Source organism: Diadema antillarum, unplaced genomic scaffold (assembly GCF_040938485.1).
Source record: "Diadema antillarum isolate AM-2024a unplaced genomic scaffold, OU_Dant_1.0 seq00002569_RagTag, whole genome shotgun sequence".
In the NCBI taxonomy this organism is placed as follows: domain Eukaryota; kingdom Metazoa; phylum Echinodermata; class Echinoidea; order Diadematoida; family Diadematidae; genus Diadema; species Diadema antillarum.
Genome location: NW_027273169.1, coordinates 14,683 through 40,429, shown reverse-complemented (window position 1 = coordinate 40,429; position 25,747 = coordinate 14,683). Strand labels below are relative to the sequence as shown.

The 25,747-nt window shown below is 38.6% G+C and overlaps 1 protein-coding gene across 1 annotated transcript in view; it reads left to right on the top strand.

Moving 5' to 3' along the window:
- Window positions 1-24,217, top strand: part of LOC139714961 (glycerophosphodiester phosphodiesterase domain-containing protein 5-like) — a 28,008-nt gene extending 3,791 nt beyond the window's left edge. The window contains exons 3-4 of the mRNA XM_071626609.1: window positions 21,797-21,890; window positions 23,023-24,217. Coding sequence (XP_071482710.1) covers window positions 21,797-21,890; window positions 23,023-23,214 — 286 coding nt within the window. The 3' untranslated portion in view covers window positions 23,215-24,217. The remainder of the gene's footprint in view (window positions 1-21,796; window positions 21,891-23,022) is intronic.
- The last annotated feature ends 1,530 nt before the right edge of the window (window positions 24,218-25,747 follow it).

The following is a 25,747-nucleotide window of genomic DNA, read 5'->3' as shown; positions in this document are numbered from 1 at the left end:
CACAGAATTTCAGTTGTGACCTTTGACCTATATTGTACATTTTGCTTCAAAATGCTACTCCTTCGCCAATTCTAACCCGATTTTGATTCCGTTTGCTTTATATGATGGCACTAGGTGAGGGCTTCAAAACTTGTACACAGAATTTTGACCTTTGACTTCTTTGACCTTTGACCTTGATTTTTGACCTATATTGTACATTGCCTACAAAATGCTACTCCTTCGCCATTTCTAACCCGATTTCGATTCCGTTTGCTTTATGTGATAGCACTAGGTGAGGGCTTCAAAACTTCTACACAGAATTTTGACCTTTGACTTCTTTGACCTCTGACCTTGATTTTTTACCTATATTTACATTGGCTACAAAATGCTACTCCTTCGCCATTTGTAACCCGATTTCGATTCCGTTTGCTTTATGTGATGGCACTAGGTGAGGGCTTCAAAACTTCTACATAGAATTTTGACCTTTGACTTCTTTGACCTTTGACCTTGATCTTTTTACCTATATTGTACATTTGGCTACTAAATGCTACTTCCGGCGGGGACATATATTACGCACCGCGTAATTTCTACTTTTCCTTGTTTACTTTGTATTTGGATTTCTCATCCGTTTCATAACCAATTTTCATCAAGTGAACTTTGAATTCCTCTTAGAATCGTATGCTTTATCATATTTCATGGGTGGTTGCTAATCATCTCGCGTAAAGTTAAGATCTGATTCCCCCATTTCAACCAAAACTATACCATCTCTTTGATATCTTTGCCTGGTTGTAGGACTGCATCACCCCATTTTCAAATTTAATCTCCACTGTAATTATACACAATCAATTTCTCCAAATGAAGACTAAATTGTTTGAAAGTTACTGGATCCTTCAGTGAGTAGAGAAACCTCTTAGGTGCTACAGGGTTGGCATAATGACTGCCTTTTTTGCTCTCGAACGGTGATACACTGTGTTAATAGCGAGATCTTTAAAAGTGAAGGATAATTGTGTGCATTGCATGACAGTCATAGCCAAGAGCATACTACAATCACTGATCAAGCGCTGCATAATGTGGTTTTGAGGCTTTAAATGTCATTCATATGATTAATTTTTCTCCAAAGTGCTAGAGAGTCTGGAATATAATAGTAAAATAGCAGAAGATTTGTGAAAATGCATAGTGTTCGTTGAAAATCAGACTGAAATTAAGGTAAATGCATGAGACTACAACAGATAAATATGGATACGTAGTCACCTACATGTAATGAGGCATGTTAAAGGCATTTTACAAAATGATTTAACTGCCTAACGTGCATGGGTCAGCAATTGTTACATAACTTCAGGAGGAAAGACTCAGATCCATTGATACAATAGTGTGTGCATAGATTTCAAGAGAAACTATCCCCTAATCCGTAGTAAGGTATGTTTTGACTACAGCGGTCACCTTTCAAAGCTTTGAATTCAATTACACACTGAATATCATTTCCGCCTGTGCTCTTCACAGCAGTACCGGTGGCAGACATTCGCTCAAATGTCTCCATCGTTGTATGTGTGCACCCCTGGTGATAACGCTACTTCCTGTCCACCGGAGTGATAGTATGACTGTCTGTTAAAGGTAATGATGGCCCTATACACCCCAAGCCCCCTAAATTCCCATTCTCCATGGAAGTCTTATTTGCTGATGGCCATTAACACTTCAAAATGTTCACATTGAAATTCAGGTTATTCAGATCTTCTACTTTTCTATTTAATAGAGATCACTAATGTCTGATACTTTTGTTTACCATTTTGTTTGTATAAATGTAAAGTTTCTTGTCTCCAAAATGTGACGTTCCACTCAGAGTTGACACTGATAAACACAGGAAAAAGGGGCAGAATTTTCATTGAAATTGGATGTAAAATAAGAAAGCTATTGAAGTTTAAAAGACTTAAATGTGTGTTACAAATTCGTTACAAAGATGTGGCAATGATGTCAATTGTCATTGCCTATCCTTCCTTTTGGTTTGTAAGAATAAAATAATATCTACAAATGTATATTATATTTTTTATCTGATTAGTCTGAGGGCATGCAAGCTACAACCTCTTCTTCTCGAAGAGCCCTCATTGCAATATATCTCAGGAATACACCAGGTAATTTCTTCTTTTTGATGTTTACATGTCAAAAATGAAAACTGGGTTCAGTTTTGTGGACCAATCAGTTTGAGAGTTTCTGCCATTCTAATTTTTTGTTGTACCTGACTCACTTGAGTACCTTGAACATACATTTTGAGCAGAATTTGCTTTAGGCCAAAGAGTCTTTTACAAGCCTTTCGTAAAAAAAAGAAGAAGCTAATATTAGACAAGTGAAGTGTCCCCAGTTCTGCTCATCACAAGTCTCCTCATATTGAGATAAGGCAATATTCTTGCAATTTCCTTCATTCTTTTTTTTTAATATTCCCAAGGTTGTTTGTGGTATTTTTTTCACATGAAGCTGTTATAATTGGTATGTACAAGTATGAGCGATGTGTAGCATTCATTTTTTTACTGCAAATGTTAGTATCTAATTTCAAGATTATTGTCAAGAGGAGGGTGAAGAGGCCAATATGGGTATGTATAGCTTTGGAGCCACCTTTAACACCCTTTAAACTGACCAGAAATATATTTTGCTGAAGTTTCTCTATACTTTTCAAGTGTCATAAGAAGACCTAAAACAGCTACAGCATGAATTCATAGAGTTTAAATGGCTGTGACAGACATTGTTTTTAGCAAAAGGTGGGCCGTGAAATACCCGAAATAATATTATGTACAAGAACTTGAGATATAACCAAGTTGCTGTGACCCTTTACTACAATGTATCTTGATGCTAGACCAACCCCAGGTATCTAGAATCCACACTCAGACAAGGAGAACAATTGTACAGCTTTGTCCTGCGGCCTACTTTTATCGCACAAAATTTTATGAGAGCTTTAAAACAAACCGAGACACCTGTTCCAATTAATTGGTCCTGAGAGCACATGCAAATTCAGGAGTTAGCAATAAAACCTCTCCCGGAACATGTGTACTGCCTCGTGCACACAGACATTCCAATTATTTTGTGGACGACTGATTGTTTGCCATCTTACAAATGGCAGGGGGAAATAAACTGTAAAGACATTTAGGTGTCAGTGCTTCCTTGTATTGTAAGTGCTGTTTCCTAATCAGCAAAATGGGATGGTAATCGTCCGAACCCACCCAGCCAGTTGCTGTGACAAGACCCGGTGATGCTCAAAATAGATATTGACACTATACAAGTTACGTTCACACAGCGTCACAACGTTTGTAATCTTTGAAGTCTTGAACTTGGATGATTAGCTTGATGTAGCTTTGAAGGGATAGTACAGTATATTGGCAGAGTTGAGAATTGGGCTTTTAACTTTTTGCAAGATATCAAGAAACCGTTTGTAAAATAGTACGAAGCATACCTTTCTTAGAGGAATTCAAAGTTTATTTGATGAAAATCGATTTAGGAATGGCTGAGACATCAAAAAATAAAGTAAAACAAAGCGATCGTTAGAAAAGGTGGGTCCCACATTTTATTGGAATTGCTCTGTATTGGGTATCTAGTGATCTCGGCCATTTCAAAACTAATTTTCATCAAATAAACGTTGAATTCCTTTTGGAATTACATGCTCTTTCAGGGCATAAGAGGTTTCTCATAATCTCACCCCAAAATGTTAGAAACCCGAGGTTAGGTCTCAACCAAAACTGTACGATCCCTTTAAACTATGCCCGTGCATCCACATGACACCTAATCTTAAAGGGATGGTACAGTTTCAGTTGAGATGGGGCTTCAGGTTTCCCATGGGTTTTGTTTTTTTTTTTTGATAACTTTTTGAGAAAATGAGAAACCTGTTATGAAATATATGAAAGGCGTATAATTCTAAAAGAAATTCAAAGTTTATTTGATGAAAATTGGTTTTTAGATGGCGGAAATATCCTAAACAGGGCTATCCTAATAGAAGGTGGGATACACCTTTTATTAGGATTGCTTTGTTTTACTTTGTTTTTGGATATCTCAACCATTTCAAATTGATTTTCATCAAATGAAGTTTGAATTCCTCTTAGAACTCTGTGCTTTTTATTCATTTCAGTCATAAAATGGTTTCTAAGTATCTCGCAAAAAGTTACGTTGAATCTTTTCCTCAACCAATACTATACATTTGTACCATCCCTGTAAGGAATGAATTTTTGAGAGAGAATCCCACTTGATGATTAAACCACAGAACCAGAAGAAATACAATTGTAGGATACACACAGCGCCAGCTAAAAACCTGATAATATGCGATGTTATAAGGGTATCACAGGTGCTGGAGATTGACCGGGAAGCTGAGGGGCATGGGCTTCACAGAGAAGTCGTGCTAACTTTTTAGTTCGTCAGTTGTGGTGTCCACACAATGCTAAACTAGAGAAACACTCTGAGAGCCTAGACCTCCGCCAAGCAGCTCATTTCCACCAATGATCTTGTTCTTCCATAGAGATCGGTGATCTCCACCCATACGTACGTTGTATGCATGCTAAAAATTGTCCGAATTCCCAATATAGAAGCCTTTTGTTATGTCATCAACCCTCAGCTGCGCGGCGTGCCTTGCAGTTAGAGCACGCACTTTGGTGCGTGTATGAAAACCGAAAAAATGCGCAGCTTGAACTCCCAAGTTCATTGACCCTACCTGCCAAAATATTTAAAATCCTTCATAAAATCCCTAAAAATTTCGGGATCACTACCAAAATTTAATCATCTGTTCCTTGTGTCATTCACGACATTTCCTGCAAGTTTCATCCAAATCCGTTCCCAACTTTTTAAGTTGTTTTGCACGCGGACAAACAAACAAACGATAATGAAAACATAACCTCCTCCCTTGGCGGATGTAGCTATGAATGGGGACCTCCCGCAGTTGTAGACAGAGCGTAAACCCTAAGATGTAGTTCTTATCCTTGACTGATCTGGAGATCGCAAACTTTTGGAGTGCATCTACAAGAGGCTGACAAATGAGCTAATCATTGAAGATCGAAACTTCAAGCTAATCTATAATGTTAGGAATGTCATGTGAACGGAACTATATTGTTTCAGAGGACCTGTCAAATCAAGGATAGCTTCCTGCTGAAAGCATGAGAGTAAATGTACACTGTACATCTCATTGTACAGTGTAATATTGTATGACATCAAAAAGAGATTGTAGGGCTTTAAAAGTTGTCATTCACAATTCAACTGTAAAATGATAAAAAAATTGATGTATGGCAGTTGGGACGGAAACAAAATTAAATGACTGAATTATTCTTCAAGTGTTTACGATTCTTTGTGTGAATCAACCATCAACACAGGCTGAATTCTGGGAAAAACCATCGCAGGAAAAGTCATTATAGACAAATCTTCCTGTTTACATTCTGAGAAAGGAGATACATACTGTTTACATGGATATTTGATATGGTGTGGGAGTTGTACATGGTACACATACACGGAAACATATTTATAAAAAAAGTTACGGATCTCATTGAAATGTGAGTTAAGATACTAGGAATGTGTGTGTCAATCATATTTGGATCTGCACCTGAACAAGACATCAATGAATTTCCATGGAAGTTGGTCTTGATGTTGCTTTTTTTCCTCCTCAAGGCTGCTCCTGCATTGTATACATACAATAGCTATTAATTTGTCCTTGGCATAGTAAGCAATTAGTTGAATTAACGAGTTTCGGCCCGGTTTCTTGGTCGGATGTGATTTGTGAGACCCCCTATCAGGTCACATCAAAAACTGGAGACACATTCCAGCTGGGAGTCTAACAGGTGCAGGCGTGTAACCGTGGCAACTCTCTGGAAACCATTCAGTTTTCCTTCTCTCCTTCTCACAAATTTTCACAGAAGCAGTATAAGCTATCCTACTTTATTGCTTTTCATCCAGATGCTTACAGCATGTTTTGTTCGATTAAAATATATGATGTTGATTGTAAAATCTGGATGACATGTTTTGGTTTCTACTTTGGAACAAAAAAAAAAAGCATGTAATACAACATTTTCAGCTGATGTGTGTATAAAGTGATACATATATAAAGGAAGAAGTCAGAAGGAATCAAATTGGATGATATGCAATTTATATGCACACATACTTACGATTTGTGCTACAATGTACAAATACACTGTAAACCTATAGATGGAAAAATAAAAGTTATAGTTTTGTCCATGGAAACTCAAAGTCCATATGAAAGAAAATGTTCTGTGCAAGAATGGTCGTCAGAAAGCAAGCTTTTTTTAAATATTTTTGTCAAGTCGACATTAAATGCTGATTGTACTGCAGCTCTACTCAATAGTATTTGGTTTAATAGAGTAATTTCAGTTTGCATTCAGTGAAAGGAGTCAGTTCAGTGTCTGAACACTTTGTCTCTGAACATGTTTCAGAAATGTGATAAGACATTTCATAGTTCCATTCCATTGCAAATGTGAAACTCCTTTCTGTCGTCTTATAAGTATGTTTGCCTTCCTGTTTCACCTCATCCTCTTCTCTCTTTCTTTCTGCCAAAGTTTTCTCATTTAGTTTTGTTTATAGTTAGTCTTTTAGACTGATCGCACATGCCCGCCCCGCTGAGTTGAACTGTCAGCCGCATGAGTCATACAGGAATAGGGGCGAGGATTTTATAAATAAACTCCCGGACGGAGTCTCTTGTCGCCCCTCTGGCCGAACGAAGGGTTCCCTGCCAGACGATGGCGCAGTGGGAGATTCGTTCCTTTACCTCAACAATGCAATGAGTAAGGAAAGGTGGAAATGATGAAGGCTCTCTTTACTGGGGGGGGGGGGGGGGGGGAGCAAAATTTAGTTTTCTTTTCTCAATCTGTGAGCTAAATTTCAAGCATGCAGTCTGGATGCAACTCACCCGGGTATGCATGTTGTAAGCATACTGGCAATGATACACAGTAAGTATAGCACAAATTTACCAATACTGAGATTTAAAAATTACCGAGATGAAATGAGATGGTCATCTTTTTATTACCAGGAAGCTAGGGAGAGGCAAGGAATGCTAGTTTAAGCTTTTATATTCTAGGAAATCTGAATAAGTTTGATAGTTATTTGAATAAGCAATAACCTGTGGCTGTTTTCACACTGGTCAGTAAAGAAATGTAAATTTTACAATGCTGAATTACAATCCCTATTCAATAGAATTACAAATACGATTAGAATTATTGTCCAGACACATGACTGAGAAGGGCTTCGTGGATTCTGCAGATTTGAATTTCATAGCGAGGAGAGGTGTGGCTTCTTTCCAATTTCCCATCAATCACTCTTGAGTGGTATTAAAAGTAGCGCGTGCTTTGACTGCAGTGCGGGCATTGATTTGAAGAGTTATGTTGGTTTTTTTTTTTAATGGTTTAAAGGTCATCGTAAACTCCGCCCCCAAAAACACAGTTTGGAAGTCAATCCGTACACACAACTGTTTCTTTCTGTAATTCTGGAGAATCGTGATGGGAAAACACCTCCTGATCCTCATTTGAATCACGATTGGAATTACGATTCAAATCACCCTCCCCAATTCCAGTTTGCATTTATACATGGCCAAAATGCATCATATGAATCATGATGATTGTAGTGATGCATCATCAAAATTGTGATTCAAATGACACACTCTCCGTACATGTGAAAACAGCCGAAGTCACGCAATGTAAGGAGAAGTGCAGCTATACGTACATAGCTGCACTTCTAGATTAAGGACAATCCACATCACGGCTACTTTGATAAAAATCATTTGGATTTCCTCTCAGTTTTTCCTCCAGTGTCTCAGCCATGCGCCGAGGCATGTTGATTAAATCTTTTCTGAGTTTCACCGTTCTCTCTAGTTTGGTATGGATTTCGTTTCAAGATCCTAAACACGTTAACGAGAAACGAATGAGACAATTATGCCCGTAGACATGGCCTCAAAATTGGAAATAAAGCACCGTGTGTGCTGAGTTGCAATGTTCAGAGATTTGTGATTCACTCACACTGCACTGTGCTGGGCCATCACATGACCGTGTAAAGTTTTTTTAAAGTGTAAATCCACGCCATACCTAATCTGACTTTTCAAATGGAAGAAAAACTGACAAAACAGAATGCTGAAAATAATGTTAAAACCAAACAAAGAAAATTGGACAGTGAAATAGTTGTGGAACTTTCAAGTTTAAAAGATGATGTCATTAGTGAGCAGCTGTCTTTCATGTGGAAAGAAAATCATCCTTCTTGTCAATTATCAGCAACTAGAGCCCTTCCCACATATAGGTACCTCTACAATATCTCTACCTCTGTGAATGTCAGGATTCACTTTCCAAGAGTATCATGCTCCTTACATGTTTTTCTTTGTTTGTCCATTTTTTTTTTTGGGGGGGGGGGAGGCGGAGGGGGGATACATGAAATAACCTGAGAACCCAGTTACGTGTATTTCAGCCATGCAGATATACTTATTGCCAATGTGCCTTACGAATCTCTGTCATTAGCTTGAAGAGCATTCATTTTTTAATTATATCTTCAGGACAAAAGAATTTCTGCTTCCCCTCACCCCCCCCCCCCCCCCCCCCTGCTGTTTTTCTTTCTGGTCTCTCTGTTAAAATAGACTTTAATAAAGTGAAACTGTCATGCAAGTTTCACTAGCAAATCATCAATTAAGCATGAAGTGCTTACACAATGAATTTGCTGTACAATTATGTAATTCATTAAAAGGTCTATGCAGTGTACTACTGTAGCTATCCACAAGATGTGCAAATTAGGGCTCATCTATATATATATTTATATTCTTGACATCTTGACAGTTTCCTTTAATGCATCAATGAAATGACTTGCCAGTACCTTTTGATACCCTTACATGGCATTAGTTTCAGCCAAACTCAAACCAGGGAGGTGGTCTCTGTGCACTTCCCTGCTCAAACAGCAGTTGCCATGGAGACATACAATGCAAGCAAAGAAGTGTTTGCTGTCGCATCTGATGGTAGGCACTCGTACACTGGCTGCTGTGCTGAGGTTCTGCACATTTTCATGTCACACAGGCAGAGACTCCAACCCAAAGTACCTTCTGATCTGGAGATTCTCCCGCCTGAAACCCCTAGCAAACGGGAGACTCAAAGTTGATGTGTGCGAAGCGCGAAATTCCCAGGGTTTTAGATGCTCTCTGGTGCTATCTAAGGCTTATTTTTTCAACATACGATAGAAAGGAAGAAATCCTTTCCAACGGGAGACAAAGAGTCAGGGCGGGAGATATCAAATCTCAAACGGGAGAACGGGAGATTTTGCAAAAATGGATTTTCGGCGGGAGAGTTGGAGTCTCTGCACAGGTGGCAAAAGCATGAACATTGTCAATTTTTCTACATCCTTGTTGAACAAAGTAAAACATATTGTTATTCTGGGTGCCTTTTGAGAGGTTTCTTTTCTACATCATGCAAGAGACTACATGTAGTAGAGAATCTTATCAACACATTCATGAATATCCCCAATAAATGGAAGAGTTTGTAATGAAGACTACCTTGTGATGTGACACAAAAAAAATGCTGGAGTTCACTTTGCGCATGAATATCAAAGGAATCGTTCCTGCCTTTCGTTCTTTGGCTCAGACTGTCCTTGGTAGTGGATTCTGTTTTTTTGGACATTTTTTTTGTTTGATCAAGGTTAACATACACGTACACTGGTACAGGAGAAGGTTTTCATTGCAATCAGTACAATGTCTCATCAATAAAGCACTGAAGGTTAGCCTCATCCTATGGAAGTACAATATCAAAGTAGAGATGACAAATTTTACATACCGGTAGTACTTTCAAGGTGCGTGTGATAAACAGTATCAGAGAAAATATCCCTATTTTGTTTATGCTGCTCTTACGAAGTGGTACAAGAGGATTCTGTACTAAACTTGCTACCTTGATGATTACATTAGCAGCAGTGATGATGAATTATTGAACTGGTACATTTTGTCGCTTGATTGGTCGAGAAAGTCTGATCAAATTTGATTCTGCTGTGTATGACGTGCTTTAAGGCATTGACTACAGGAAGCAAGTGTTTTGTATTCAAAGTGTATTGAGATTTCAATAACTTTCAGGGAATGAGTTAAAATCAATTCCATGAGGAGTTATACTGATTTATATGGGATATATTTCGCTGTTTTTATTTGTGTGAATTGTGCAAGTCGACTGATTTGTGAAATAAGCAACTCACCAAAGGAAAAAACAAAAATGCTTCCCTTTTGACTAATAATAACACAAGTGTGCAGTGTACCATCCCAAGGGTTGAAAATCATGATTGAAAATCATAAAGTTTTCTTCTGAAAAGGAATAATATTTATTTCTTGTTCCATCACTGTGGTTCTTGAGCATGAATTTGTTCTACAAGTCCCAATTTTAGAAATATCTTACTTGCAGAATATGTGGCGTAGAGTATTTAACTCTGCTAAGGAGGGTGTCTGAGCATGTAACACATACGAGTACCTTTGGATTGATACAAACATTTCAGCATCGTCCCGTGGCGCATGAGTTGAAGTGGCGATGCTTTTTCATTAATCAGATTTTAGGCAGGATGTTGCAAAAGGTTATCTCGTTAAGAAGGGAAGATTGGAAAAGGTCATCACGACTTATAAGAGAGTTTCTTCTGTTTAATTGCAAGGAACAGGAAATGTGGATGCGCAATGTTTGAAAAGAGACTCAATGTATTGTATGTATTGGCTTTTCATTGATATACAATTTGTATATGTCACGGGTGAAAAAGTTTTGGTTTCTCTTTTATTTTGGAAGTGTAGTTTTTCTCGGAAGGGTCAGTGCCCTTGCTTTTCAAGAGTGGGTTTGCATATTACGAAAGTTAGTTTGTACATGTTCACTGAATTCTGGGGGAAGGCTATTTCTTTGCCTACAGTCTACCAGCTGTGTTCACTATGTCATCAAAATATTAATTAGCTGTACATACTCTCAAGTGTCACATTGTGATCAGCACAGATTTCTGTTTCACTTCATGATTTGTATACTAATTTGCAGTGAGGATAAGGAAGTGTATGTCCCTTTTAATGTTGTGCGTGACTGTCCTATAAAGAGATGAATATCTACAACGCTCGCTCGTTCTGAAATGTAAATATTTACATTTCGACTGCAGTCTCTGATTGGAGATACTGGAGGTTCAAGAATGAGGATTTTTGACTTACATTTAGATAAACTGTAATGTTGAGTTTATTACAAGAGTTAATTATGACTGTGGACGTTCTCAAAGTTCACTCAAGCTGTACCTAGTTGTACAATATGTGTCCCTTTGACCCATATAATACAATTGTACATTACAGATGTTTGATAGAAAACTAAACATCAACAATGTGTAATCATTCCCAGCCTAAAAATATCTGCATGTGGACTTTGTCACTGATTGATAGAGGTATGGGAGATTGGGAATGAGAATGTTTGACATGGCAGAACATATACCATATATTTATGTTCAGTTTATCACATGACAAAAAATTAGGAATTTGCTATTGTATGCACTTCTTGCAAAGCTCTCTACATGTACAATGTTGCTGTCATCATTCAGTCATTATGTGTGACTGAACACTGAATCAAGCATACATGATGCTAAACCAGCATTTTTTATTTTCTATTGCATAATCACCCCTTTATCCTTCATGTTAACTCTATCATACTGGAGCTTTTTTGCCGGTTTTGATGCTTGTTGTATACTGAATACACCAAATATTTTGACAGTTTTTTTTTTTTTTTGCGAATTTTGCGTGTCAAGTGCTGTTTGCAAATTTAAAGACATGCGAACATAATTATTCACTGTGATCCCAACATAATTTTATTAAATGTGCATGCATAGATTTCTCCATTCAGTACTGTACTCCTCAATTGCGAATTCAACCACTTGCAAAATCATTGGGAAATCCAGATTCGCAAAAAATTAGACTCGCTAAACGGTATGCCGTATTGTGTACATTTCAAGTATCAAATCATCTTTCAGTACTTGATGAAACTTGTGTGGTGTGCAAGTGAATCACTGTATTTAGCGCTTTATATCTTAGAGGCATTTAATGTAATTGCACTTTATAAATATTGTGAATTACGTCGTATTATCAATTTGCTCTGTCATGTTTTCCCCCTTATACTACATAATATTCCTATTAAACCATAGAGCATAATGATTGCATGCCTCTTCCCAGTCTTGTCCTTCCTTTGAGAGTAGAAGATGTGGAGTGAGTTGCCCCTTTAAGATAACAAGTGCATTCACGGTGATGCAATGATGGATAGGCTGCAAATGACACTGGGATGAGTCATCACCATGGAGACACCCGATTTCGGGGGCCAAGGAGGCCCTCATCTCGGAGCGGAGTGGCAGCACGATTTGCTGGGAGAAAATTGCTTCTTCTCGTCATTCAGAGACGAGGAGAGATCTTCCCGATACCTTGAGCATTCAGTCATTCATTCATCCATTCATTCTTTCGTTCATCTCTGTACCGTGGCATCTCGTGCGTGCATCTCTAGTGGGGCCATGACACTCGGGTAACACGATAACGCGCATGCTGATTAGACATTTAGGCACTATAAGCTCAGCGTAGTGTAGCCTGTCTGTGGTTTCATGAATATTTTCGTCATGCCATCTGTCCAATGCTGTACATGTGACTCTGCAGTAATGACAGTAAATGACAGAACACATTCAATGAAAGTGGATCTGACATTTTAGAACACCTGAAACTAAAGTACCTGAATCAATTCCCCATCGAACAACTGAGTTCTTCCCCATTTGCACAAATGAGAGGTGTAGCATAGGGGAGGGTATTGATATAAAAGACATCCAGGAAGCTAAATGATTTATTGCTGATTATCTTTTCCATACCAATCTTAGTTTTATGGGTTAGCCACAAGCTATATTTAAAATCTTGGAATAAAACACTTCTCACTGGTTATATAAAAGTACCAGAACAAACACAAATACAATTTGAATGAAACTATAAACAGTTTAAATTGTAAGAAATTAATTATCAATCATCAATTTTGTGATCATGAAGAGAAATTTCAGGCTGCAGCTACTTCTTTTATTGTTTTTTATACCTTTGGGCAAAAAGAAAATCAAGGTCAGACATCAGTAATCATCAATGTTAGTGATTAAAAACCACAATAAAGTTCATCATACAGGTCAGAATGTAAAAAACAAGGATCACAATTATCAGTTCAAGGTGCTTGCTCTAAAATTCACCTGATAAAGTAAACTTTTTTTTTCTCTTATTAATGCACTCGTCTTCTCTATAGCGACGAGACAAAAAAATAAAAACAAAGGCAGGGAGAGGTGTCGTTTACCCTTTAATGCTCAATTTCGTGTGGATTGTGCCAGCTGCAATTTTGGATTCATTCACACTAGTCGGTTGCCCAGCAACCAGCACCAGCTGAAAACTCGTGCGTGTGAAGCAGCGAGATTTTGTCTGTGTGAGGAACGATGCCGTCTAGACAATTGATCTATCACGAGCATGTACAGTGTACGTGTGAATCAGCCAATAACTTCATGTTTATCGATATGTGTCATTGCACATTGCATGCTGGAGGGAGTCTTCATAAAGTCCCTTGATATTTTATTTTCGGAGGGGGGGGGGTGGGGATGGTTTGGAGATACTTCTTATTGTGTGACAATCCTATGCATCCAGCTTCAGTTTTGTTAAATAGCATCTGTCTGTTCCATTTGTCAGATACTACTTTGGGTTTATGTACCTCTTGTCTGTAGTAGCATACTTGCCAATATTTTGAAGTGCTAAAGTGGTAGATTTGTAGATTTGCGAGGGAATGAAGCGACCGAGCCTGAGCGGTTTTTTTTTTTTTTTTTTTGGGGGGGGGGGGGAGGGCATGGGAGGGGTGTCCCCCCCCCCCCATGGTGTGGAGTTTTTTGGTTTATCAACTTCAAAATATGTGATTTGGAGATGTAATGCACAAGGAAGGGGAATTGTGACTTTCATTTTGTCTTATGGCAGGTTTTGCCCCTAAATCAGTATAGTAGAGTAAAAAAATCGATAGCCAGATAAAATCTCTGAAAAGCGGTAGTCTACCGCCCATGTTGGAAGAGTTGTCAAGTAGGAAGTAGCAACCTCATCAATTTTGCTATTCCAAAAGGTATTTTTGACATGTTAACCCTTTCTTTGTGAGGGACTTTGGACAGTATGTACAACACTGTAGGGTCTTCGGTGCCATTCAGCACTTGTAGCACGCACAGGGTTAACTGAGCTGGGACACCTTTGCCGATTGTGATGCTAGTGCAAACACCGCACTGCTCACGCTCCGGAGGATGAAACCGCGAGGGGAGGTCGATTGCAGCAGCTCTTGTAGAATACACCGATCATCTAATTAACCGGTACATCGGTAATCAAGTTAGCCAATTAGGAGCAGGTGTCTACGCTGTTCTTACTTCAAACCTGGGCTTTTCGGGGCTTGTGTTATGTTTAGAAGGGTTAAAGGGGGCCCAAAATGGCATGTATGGTCTAACATCTGTATAACATTTTGTGCAGACTGAAGACATAATAACATATTTTTGTAGTTTAATCAAAATCATCTTGTAAATCGACATAATGTCTCCCTTTGAGATAGTATGTTGATGAAAAACAAAAATACCAACTGCCCAAAATCCCATATCCCAGTGATTTTTTAAAGGTCCTGTTAACCTTTGGGAGCAGTGATTTAAAAAAAATTTCAACAGTTGTTGTTTCTATCCCTAACTCACATTTAAAACTGTTTTAAAGCACTAATGCTGGGTTTTTGTTTCTTCTGCAAATGGTAAATTATGCCTTTTTTATATATCCTCCTATCCTGCACTTATTGAAAGTAAATGTTTATATGGAGAAGCAACTGGTAAGATATTCCTGGTTATGGTGGTATTGCAGCATACAGTGCCAGTAAATTGGAAATGTGTGTGTGTAGTTAAAACAGCATTCCTATGATGTTTGTTTACACAACAGAATATCATCATGTTTTCATGAAATTTGATAACATTGTTTGCTTGCAGGTATCACAATTTCTATGGCACATTTAATCAATATTATTGAAGTACATGTACACAACTTTCGTGCTCTTCTTTTCCCTTCAAAACAGTTATGCCCCCGGTCATGTGGGTTAGGGATAATTTCTCATATTTATATACAACCTTGAAACGGGTTGGAACCGTTCTTCTTGTCTATTCTTTTTTTTTTACAGTGTGAAACAAAAATAGTATTGATTCAATCACATGATACTTACAATATAGAGCAGGTGTTTTAGTGTTTTGGGTCGAGAATCATTATAACCATCTTTATTAGATGTGAATCTCACTCACAAGAAACAGACATGATCATCGTGAATGTGTTAATATTAGAACTCTCTACGACAATGGTAGTTTTATTACGTAGATTGATTTCGAGATACACTGTCCACATGACTTCTTTCTCTCTCCCCTCTAAGAACTTCTAACTGTAAATATTATCTCTGTGAGCATATCTTCCAACCCCACACCCAGTATATTGCGTTGGGCAAATCAAATGAGGTTTGCCGATTCTACTGCGATATTTTGAGGAGAAAAATTAAATGAGGGAAGTGTCATCATAATTTCTTACCAAAATCCTACCGTGGACGATCTCCATAGTGAGAGAGAAATGGGGGGGGGGGGGGGGGGAGGGAAACTGAGATTCCATGCTGAGGATACCTGGAAAGGAGAGAATATGACGTGCGGACGATGACTGTAAACATGCATTGCTCTAGCTGCCGGAGAGATGATGGAATCCAATTAGCCTCAGATCTCGGCAGATTTGGAAATCGCCCTCCGTTAGGACATCTCAATTTTCCATAATTGTCGACATGTCTTGAGAAATGATCGCCTCTTGGAATGAGGGCCTGCAGAGAATTCAGGAGTGTAGGGCTACTGTGGGTGTGGGGATGCTAGTCTCCTTATTCCAGGCTGCCGTATCCTCTCTATTATAAAATATTGCACCTTCTGACATTCTTTGTTGTTGTTGTTGTTGTGTCTTTTGTCCCTCTGATGTTTGATATGGTTCTATAGTCAATTGGCTGTTGAAATTCTTTCAAGTCAGAATGCCATGTGCCTTTAACAGTCCTATTCTTTGTCTCGTCTACTGACCTATTGCGATTGCAGTCACAACCAATAATGTTTCAAAAGATTCACAACAACTGAGCATTGGTCATATTTTATGTATAATGTAGTGCAATTTTACCAGAGACCAATTAGGACTGAGCCCAAGTAAGCAGCAACGAGGCAAGCAATTGCTGGGTTGGTGGTGGGGGTGGGGGGTGGGGTGGGGGTGGGGGAGTTGGTGTACATTATAGCATGGGTTCCTTTATGTAGCCAGTTTTCAAAGGGTCACTGTCAAGTGGAAAGACATAGCACAGCAGCTGCAGTACAGGTACTCAAACCAAGGAGGTTCAAGAGAATGGAGTCACAACTGTCTTATTTACTTTACTAGATGTTCGATGCCGCCGCTCAGAAATATTTGAAGCATGTGCCAAACAGGATCTGCCACGCAGATAGGAAGACAATTGACTCGTGTCTCATTGCATAATCACCAGCCACTTTCTAAGGAAGATATGTCTTTGTGATGGTAATTACTTTTCGTTATCCCTTCTTATACAAGGTAGGTGGTACAGACACGAGGATGTGCGAATAGAAATTGTGCAAAAAATGCTGAAATAAAGATGAAAATTACTCGACTGGGCATACCCGGGCACTAATCTGATATATCTATCAATAAAGAATTATATTTGAAGATTATTCCAGGTCAGTTTTATTTGTCGGAATTAAGCGGAAAAGTGATAAAACCGGCTTTCCAGGATGACACAGTTTTAAACATTTTCACATGATACAGAGCTCTGATTTACACTTTTGCACAAATTTCTGCACGGGATTGATTTTTGTTTTACATGCTTTATCATTAAGTGAAATTTCATTTCATTTAATAAATAAATTAAGCAAAATATGGCCAATATTATGTTAACGTTCAAAATGAATCTTCAGATTGCTCAGCAAGACGGCGGCTTCGAACATTGATCATCAAAGACACAAATGCACCTGTGAAATTCTTTTGTACATCAATAGAAATCTGACAACTGTTTGAATAATTACAGCCAGTTGGAACTCCAACTCTTAACCCTCCTTGCTCAAACTTACAAGCTCATGCATTGACAATGTTTGGTACCTGACAGCTCATAATGCAAATGGCATACTTAAGATAGCTGGGTGAGATGTGACATGGGAAAATCAATGCAAGCTCCTTCCTACAAGCTGTCCACTCTTTTGCGGGAGACGCGTGGTTCTTGAACCAGATTTGCAAATGTAGCGCAAGAAAGGAAGGCATGGTGCTTAAGAGATTTCCCTCACAAAACTTGGAATGAAGACATGCAGTGAATCACTCCTTGATCATATTCATTAAGCCTGCCGCACACTACACTATTTTGCCCCGATTCACCCGTCTTAAGACCTTAAGACCAGAAGTGTGACGTCACAGTCTTGCCATTTTCTAGTCGTACGACTGGGTCTTAGCGCCAGTCGTAGAGATTTGACATGTTGAATTTTTACAACCGGTCGTAGGCTTTCAGCCATTCACAATGTAGTAAAATTCTTGCAAGCGCATGCAGTGCGCGCTGCGCGCTTTACAGCCGTAAGCCTACTCATAAAGTTCGGTCGTATAGTGTGCGGTGTCCGGTCGTACGACTGGTCTTACGACCCAGCTTGGCTTAAGACTTTAAGACCAGTCTGATCGTGTAGTGTGCGGTGGCCTTTACATGTACCTGGACAAAACATTTCTGTCTTACGCCCTTTTCACACTAACATACAGTGTAAAGTCACTCAGAGGATAACCCGCAAGATTCGCCAGAATCAAACTGGAAAACACCCCGAAAGAATTTCTGTCATACCAGCCAATGATCTCCAAGTAGAATTCTCCCTTCTGCTCTTCTGCAGTGGAAGCCCACGTTATGACACACGTGTGAAATATTTGGCAAGATGTTCTTGGCGTACTGGCCTGTCGCTTTTCACACGAGAATTTAACCGCTGTGCCTTTCACACTACAGCTTCACCCGGAAGTTTCTGGGAACATCCAGGAGCCTAATCTTACCAGGAACAGTTTGAGGGCAAAAATTCGGAAAAGTCACTCAGCATTTTACTCTGGATTCTTATCCAGAGTACTTTTTCATACTTCAAGATACTGAGTATCCCGGGTTCGCATGCGAGCACCTAGGTGAAATTTGTTCAGTGTGAAAGGGGAATTAGTGCAGATCAGCGGACAGATATTTTTCGGGACAGGGGATGCCACCTGCCCACCGTTTGTATTTTCCCTCCAGCTTTAAATCTCTCTCTCCCCCTGGCTGTCAACCATAACATTGCAAACTGGTATTATGCAATAACGAGTGACAGATGACTTCCCCCAGGGGATGCGTGAATCATAGCTTAATGGGTCTGGCAAGACGCGCTGCCTTCTGTCGTGTTATTTCTCCTTCCATCTTTGTCTTGTCTTTGCGGAGAGAGCCTGTCGTGTCATCGCGTCTTAGATTTATTGAATTCATCATCGTGGTGAAGTCTTGCATAATTGAAGTGTGCTCGAGGTAGCCGTCGACAGCGATGAGGGTTGAAATTGCAAGAAGTTGCACACAAGTAGACAAAATGAGCTTGTTCTGAAAACTTTGTCATGGTCTGAAAATATTATCATCGTCTGAATATATTGTCATCTTCTGAAAATATTGTCATCGTCTGAAATATTGTCATTGTCTGAACACATTCCCATCAAGAAAGCTCCCGCAGCCTTCTTACAATGTTTATTCTGCCACTTTACAATGAGGGGACCTTGGACATTCCCAGGCATGGGTATGTTCTATTGAGAAACAGGGTGTGGCTTTTTCAAAGCATTAAAAGTTCATATGTCCCTTTTACAACCCTAAGAATTAGATTTCTTTCATGAGCTGATACATATTGTAGAGGTTGGTTATTCAGACTTTTCTGCAGAATGATAAACCTGGAAACTTCTTTATGAGGGAGGGGGATAAATACTATTAAAGATTTCCAGTGAATTCATTCTGACCACAAAAACAACAACAACAAATTCCAGCCATTATTCTCGATACAAAATAGGAGCACATTCTTGGGTGACATGTGGTTTGTTTTTATTTCTGTTTTAAAAATTCTCTAAAGCTTATTGCTGTAGAATTCCATACACAATGTTTGGAGACATTCTTCAACCATGCAAAATTTCTCGACATACAACCTACAAATATGGAGCAGAGATAGAGGCACCCCCCATAATATTTCTCCATGTTTCTTAATACTATCTACTCAATTTCTGTCAAAATTACTTTGATGGTGGTGGCCGTGGGGGAAAGTTGTACATGTTTACTCATCAGTTCATTATATAGCTGTTTGTAGGACATTTCAAATGTACATGTTTGTGCTAAAAGCCTCGTTGCAAATTATAGATGATTTACATTTTAGAGTACAGATCTTTAAAGTTCATGCATTCAATCTTTTCATCCCTCACAAAAACAAGCAAACAAGAGAAAGAGAAAACAACATCAAAATTATTCATGATATTCTGACGTAGTGCTGAGTAAGAGATAGAGGAGAAGTGACCACTGATTTCTGCAGGATGGCAGCTCTGCAACATCACCTGCCTGAGTGTTGCCAGGGATCATCCTCCCAAAAGAAGGCATCCATTTATTCATCTGGTCCCATCCATCACTGGCACTTTTGTTTCTTTTATTTCTGTCTTTTTCTTTGAATACACGCTTCCATGGGCTCTTTTCTTCCCCAAGCTTTTGTAAACAGGTTCATGATTCATGTGCTCCATTGAGAAAGAAGATTTTTTATTTTTTATTTCTTGTGGAGGGGGGGGGGGCGGAGAATAGAGATGAGGAAGGGCTTTTTGATGAGATCCTTCATTTTTGTTTGTTTTCTGCATTTTCAAAAACATAGGGCCCCTCTAGGCCGCCTGCACACTTATGATTATTTAACATGCTCAGCTGGGGCCTTGTGAATCATCCTGACAGAGCGTTCAATCACGTGCGTGTTTGGCAAGCCGTAGGGAGGAGCAATATTCCAAATCACGTATCGCTGCTGTTTTGTCTGTGCTATCATTTTAAAGAGAAAGAAAGTGTTTTCGAATTATTAAGTGCAGAAGAAATGTCTATTGTCCTCAAATTAAAAAGCTACATACAATGCCATGCTTGAGTTGACTATAAAGATATGTCACACAACCAAAATATAAATGGACCTGTTGTGCCAAGGAGGTACTACACTGTAGGCGAGTATCTCCTTGGCTGTACGTTGCCCATCCTGGCAAGAAAATGGAGAACTGACTGTTGAAACTAGAGGTCCTAATGCTTTCTTCATAATAGGGGCCTACATTGTAAGTTGATGTTTTGCTGAAGCAGTCCCATAAGATACATTGTATCTTGCTGAAAATGCCAAAGTATTGAATGTCATCGATATGTACAACTGTAGAGTATTTCCTGTCCTTGGTCAATAATGAGTGGTAAACATGGTTCATGAACCCATCAGACGAGTCCCGAGTATACTCAGGCATTATGTCTGTGAGTTCTGCGTGTTGTAGCAAAATCAGCCTGTCCTCAATGGGTTAAGATGTTGAGCTCGTGTCATTTGCAAGTTTAATAGCTGGACATGTAGGTTTCTAGTACAGAAGTCTTCAAATAAATTGATAGAAATCATACTTCCTGTGGAAAGCTATCTGTTGAGGCAAATGGCACATTATCGCTTTCACATCAAGTATGTGTGTGTTGTGTACATGTGTTTTGTTTCCACAGTGATTTATGTTTGTGCAGTTAGTACCTACTGCCTTTGTAGTACATGTAGTTATCAGTTGTGCCTTGATTAATTTGACATCACAAGCATTAATTTACTGGAGACTCAGAAACACACAACATATTGTGTGTTGCCATACTGTTTTGACAGAGAGAGGTGTGAACAGATGAATGATCTGGTGTCAAAAATCAATTCCTACATAAAGACACAATGCCCACTACACTATGGCAGACACATAGGTGTTCGCAATTTGTTCTGGTTTGTTTTGCTGGTTCGATAGATAAATTTCTCCTTTCCATTTTATATCTGTTTGTCATGAGACAATGTCTATCAAATGATGTAGTCTGGTGAATTTTGTAGAGTTTTAGCCATTAAGTGGTCTTCTTGTGTTCCTGCACTCTGAGTGTCAGATATATAGATACATCTTTGTATTTTTCATACAATTCAGAAACTGCAGAGGTTGGTGTGTTTTTTTGTTTGTTTGTTTTTGTTTTTTTTAATGGGGTGAGCGGTATTTAAACTGTGTTTGAAACAATGACATGAATATCAGTTTGATGCTGATTATAAATATGAATTCAGGCAATGAATGCATAAGGCCCCAAGTGGCACTATTCATAAAGGAATCTGTTCTGTTATTTGTTACCCTTGTGACCTATGACCCATGATGCTTTGCAGATGCTGACAATTCCTCTGAAAATATTTCTTTGTTTATTATTTGTTGTTGTTTTTTCTCAGTGATGATTAAACTGGTACTGCAAAAGTGGATGTTTTAGCACGACTAATTTTTCACGCTTGGCAGGGTAAAAAGAGTTTTGTGTGATTTTAATTCCGTGGAATCAAGACATCAACTACCGGAACATATGGCAAGTCTGAATATTTGTGTGCTTTTATTATCACGCTAGCTTTTGGTGGCGCGAAATGCACGAACATTTCAACATCGCAAAAATGTCCACTTTTACAGTACTCCAAGGAAAGCTCACTGATGTTCAAACTCCTTTACCATACAAGTTTAATACAATTTTGTTCTTTTGTCTTCCCATTTCCCATTTTCTCCAAACTACAGGCATTTTTGGGAGGATTTTAGCTTCTGGTTTGACTGGTTCACTCTGCTATTTGCATGGTGCATCGTAGCACTTCTCTACACAGCACTGTTACTGGTATGTTTTATCATATAAGATAACACGAATATAGTTGACAAATGAAAGACCAAGTCCAATATTTATGTGATTTTTATCAATTCAACTCAATTCGCTTCAATCATAGGTTACTTCTACCCAATAGAATAGTAAAACATTATACAAAGTATACATTTCCAAAATTATATTCTTTTTAATGATTTGTATGAAATTCGTTTAATACATGGTGACTCATTATTAACTGTATAAAACAAAATATGTTATATATGTACAAATATATAAATGGAATTACAAGAGAAACAATGGTCTGGAATCGTGAGAGACTGTAAGTGTCCATTATATACTTTTAAAACTTATTTGTGATTGAAAGGCTTGTTATCAGATAACTTCATAAGTAGAGTTTCAGACATTCTCATGGTCTTTGATATCCATTATTTTTATGATGTGCTTTGAATGCCATCATACTAATCATGTAACAGGGGCATTCATGATTGCAGGAAGAATGATGTGTTTGAACAGAATGTTTTGTTTTGTCATAGCCACATTCAAATAATTAAGATTTTGTCTTATGTTTTGGTTCCATTAAGTTTGCACAAATCTTCACTTTATTTCTTTTGTTCCATTTTTTAAGACTCAGAGTAACTGATTTCTTTACACAGTGGTTTATATAATAGCTTAAATGCAAAAGTGATTTCTTATTATGTTTCATCAGTGCCTTTTATCCTAAGTTCATAGGACCACTAAATAGAATGTCTGTATTTTAACAAATGTAGTTTCATTCTTTTGAGAATCTTGAAAGGAATTGTAATGAGTCGTTATAGACATCTGAAAGTTTTCTTTATGCACAGTCAGTCAATTATTGCGTAATATTGAATGGCAGTTAAACATTATAGACATTTGAAAGCTTTCTTAATGCACAATCAGTCAATTATTGCATGATATTTAATGGCAATTAAACATCATTATAGATATTTGAAAGCTTTCTTTATGCACAATCAGTCAATTATTGCATAATATTGAATGACAGTTAAGCATATCAGCTGTAATATTGTACCATTCATTATTTCCTTTTTAAATCCCCTACCCCATCCCCACTCCCCCGCCCCCACCCCAAACACCAACATTGTTCTCTCTTTTCTTTTCTGATGTCCAGCTCATGGCCATTGGTCACTGTTTCACTGGTCAGCAGCTGTACTTGCACTGGTTCCACAAGGCCCTGCAGGTGCTCATCCTGGCGGGATGCGTTGTCACTGCAGCCCTGATGGGCAAGATGTGGAGCTCGGAGTTCCACCTCCTCGCAATCTCCCTCCAGGTAAAGACTCCAGTGGTAGTATTAACCCACTGAGGATGTCCTGATTTTGCTACAACACGCATTTCCCATATACACCTGCCCGAGTATTCTTGGGAATCGTCCTCAATGGGTTAAGGCAAGGCTCAACATTGACATCTTTCTCTCTGGTGGCCCCGTTCAACCACTTAATTTCAATGAATTTGAAATGTTTGGAGGACCCCAAAAGGGTGTAGTGGTGCTAAATAAAGAGGAAACATAGCAATCTAGTTTGAATCTTAGTTGCCCAATCAGGCCACCAAATGATGCGCTTGTGAAAAGTTTGGTGGCGCGATACCACATTTTAGTGGCCCTGGGCTACCAAGCCAATGCTAATGTCAAGCCCTGGTATAGGCATGGTGTTCTTACAGAAGATATAGTCTAGACCACAAATGGTCTTGGTTCAAAATGGCGCTTTACTTTTTTGTGGGATACTTTTCTTGTAAAGAACTTAGTAACAGGCTATTCCATGCACCTGTACATACTTAATACATTCCTATACTTGGAACACACTTTGCAATCTGCATGTATTTAAAAGTGGTACCCACGTCTTGTGAGTGTAAAGGGGCCTGTTTTTACTGAAGGAGATGACGCGGTGACTCATGTGACTTAAAAGACTTTATTTTCTAACTTGTTGCCCTTGTCAACATCTGCAGGAAAATCATTTAATCTTTTATTTTTCCTTCAAAACATGCATAATATGCATTGCTCTCTCAGGAAGACCACTTTATCTTCCTGTGGAAATGCCTCTAACAGAGTAGGAGTATTCTTTGGTGGCCACAGTATCGACATATCATGTGAACATGAGGGAAGTGGACACAATGGTGGAATTTCCTGTCAATGTATGTAGCCCAGCCACAAGATAGGATTACTGAGAAAATGTGGTTTAAGCCTATGAGATAACAGCTGACAAGCAGGGCAAGACATTCTGTTTAGTGAGAGATTTTTTTGTGTGTGTTTGTTTTGTTTTGGTGTTTGTTTGTCTTTTTTATAATGAGGGCCATTAAAACTGATTCACAAATTCAAGGTGAAGATCACTAAGTCAAGAGTGCCAAAGCCACCCAAAACTTTGTCAGAAATATCATGCACTGGAGTGCAATTTTCATAACTTTGTACAGGTCTGATGTCATGCTATCAAGATTTATTGAATCCGTGATGCAGAAAACTAAAGTTTGAAATAGGCATGTCGAGGCTTATAACATTACATGAATTCCAGGGTGTAGCTAGCTTATGAGTGCTCTCCAATGTTTTGACATGAAGTCAATTCTTGGTTTGCGTTTATTTGTTGTTTTCATAGCTCCATCAGCATATATATGTGGTCAACGCCAAGCAGAACAATGCTTGAGAGGGGGCCCAAACAATCATAAACTGACGTGGGCAGGGAATATTTAACTTAGCTTGTGTGCTTTTGATTAGAAAATATGCCTCTTCTGCTAGTCGTACAATAAGATTGTTCACAATTATCACATATTCATACAATGTACTTATCCCCTCCCCTCCCCCCCCCCCCCCCCCACTCCTACCATATGACAATGAAATATAAATAAAAGCTAATCAGATCATTATTTGACTTCCATTGTACTTGAGACTTTGAGCAGCCTCCAATATCAGTTTCGGTACACTCCATCACTCTACACTACACTACATACTCTAGGCCCAATTACACACAAGAGTTGTCGGGTTTTGTTTTTTTTTAATCATGATGCGAACAGTCAATTTTATTCACCACCATTCACACTTGGCCAAATAGACTCACTCGGCTGTAAGCGAATGCTCTACATGGTATGACCAGAGCATAACCCTACCAGCTAGGCACTTTCAACCCTACCTTGATGGGGCGAGTGGCATCACGGGATTGAAACTCTTGTTCTTTGTTGTTGTTATTGGGTTTTTTTTTTCCATGTGACAGTCACAAACACTGCATGAGGCAAATCATTGAAAGGCTTTAAAAAAATAAAGATTAAGATGAACTGATTTATGCAGATCACTATAGTGATATTTTTGTGTGTCTATACATGAAAGTTATCAGATTTCACATTGTGTTGCAAGAAGCAGGTTCGAAAACCATTAATTTTGGATGTGTGTGAACAGGCCTTTATTCTCCTTCTTTGCCATCCAAGAAAATCAGTCTTTAAAATTGTGAGAGGTCCTGAAGACTATGCTTGTCTATGACCTCATCTCACATAGAATAGCGTAAAACTATGGAGGTGCTCAGCTAATTTCCATTGAAAGGTCGACTTTCAGGACTATTAACAGCAGCAATGCAGTTTGAATGAAGAGACTTAAAGGATGATACAGTAGTATGAATACGAAGTCGTTATAAATTGATCGAGAATTAAGTACTTCAGTACAAGTGATTTCAACTTAAACTGCATTTCCATACATCTACAATGTAGATAAATGAGTGAATGAATAGAGGCATTTTGTATCAGTTTCTCTTTGTACTGTCATTTCCAAAATGTTCTCACAATCTTTAAATTACTGCATGCTTCCAGACATATGTGAAACAGAGTTTATGCTGATCTTGGAAGTCTTAAAATAGTGATAATAT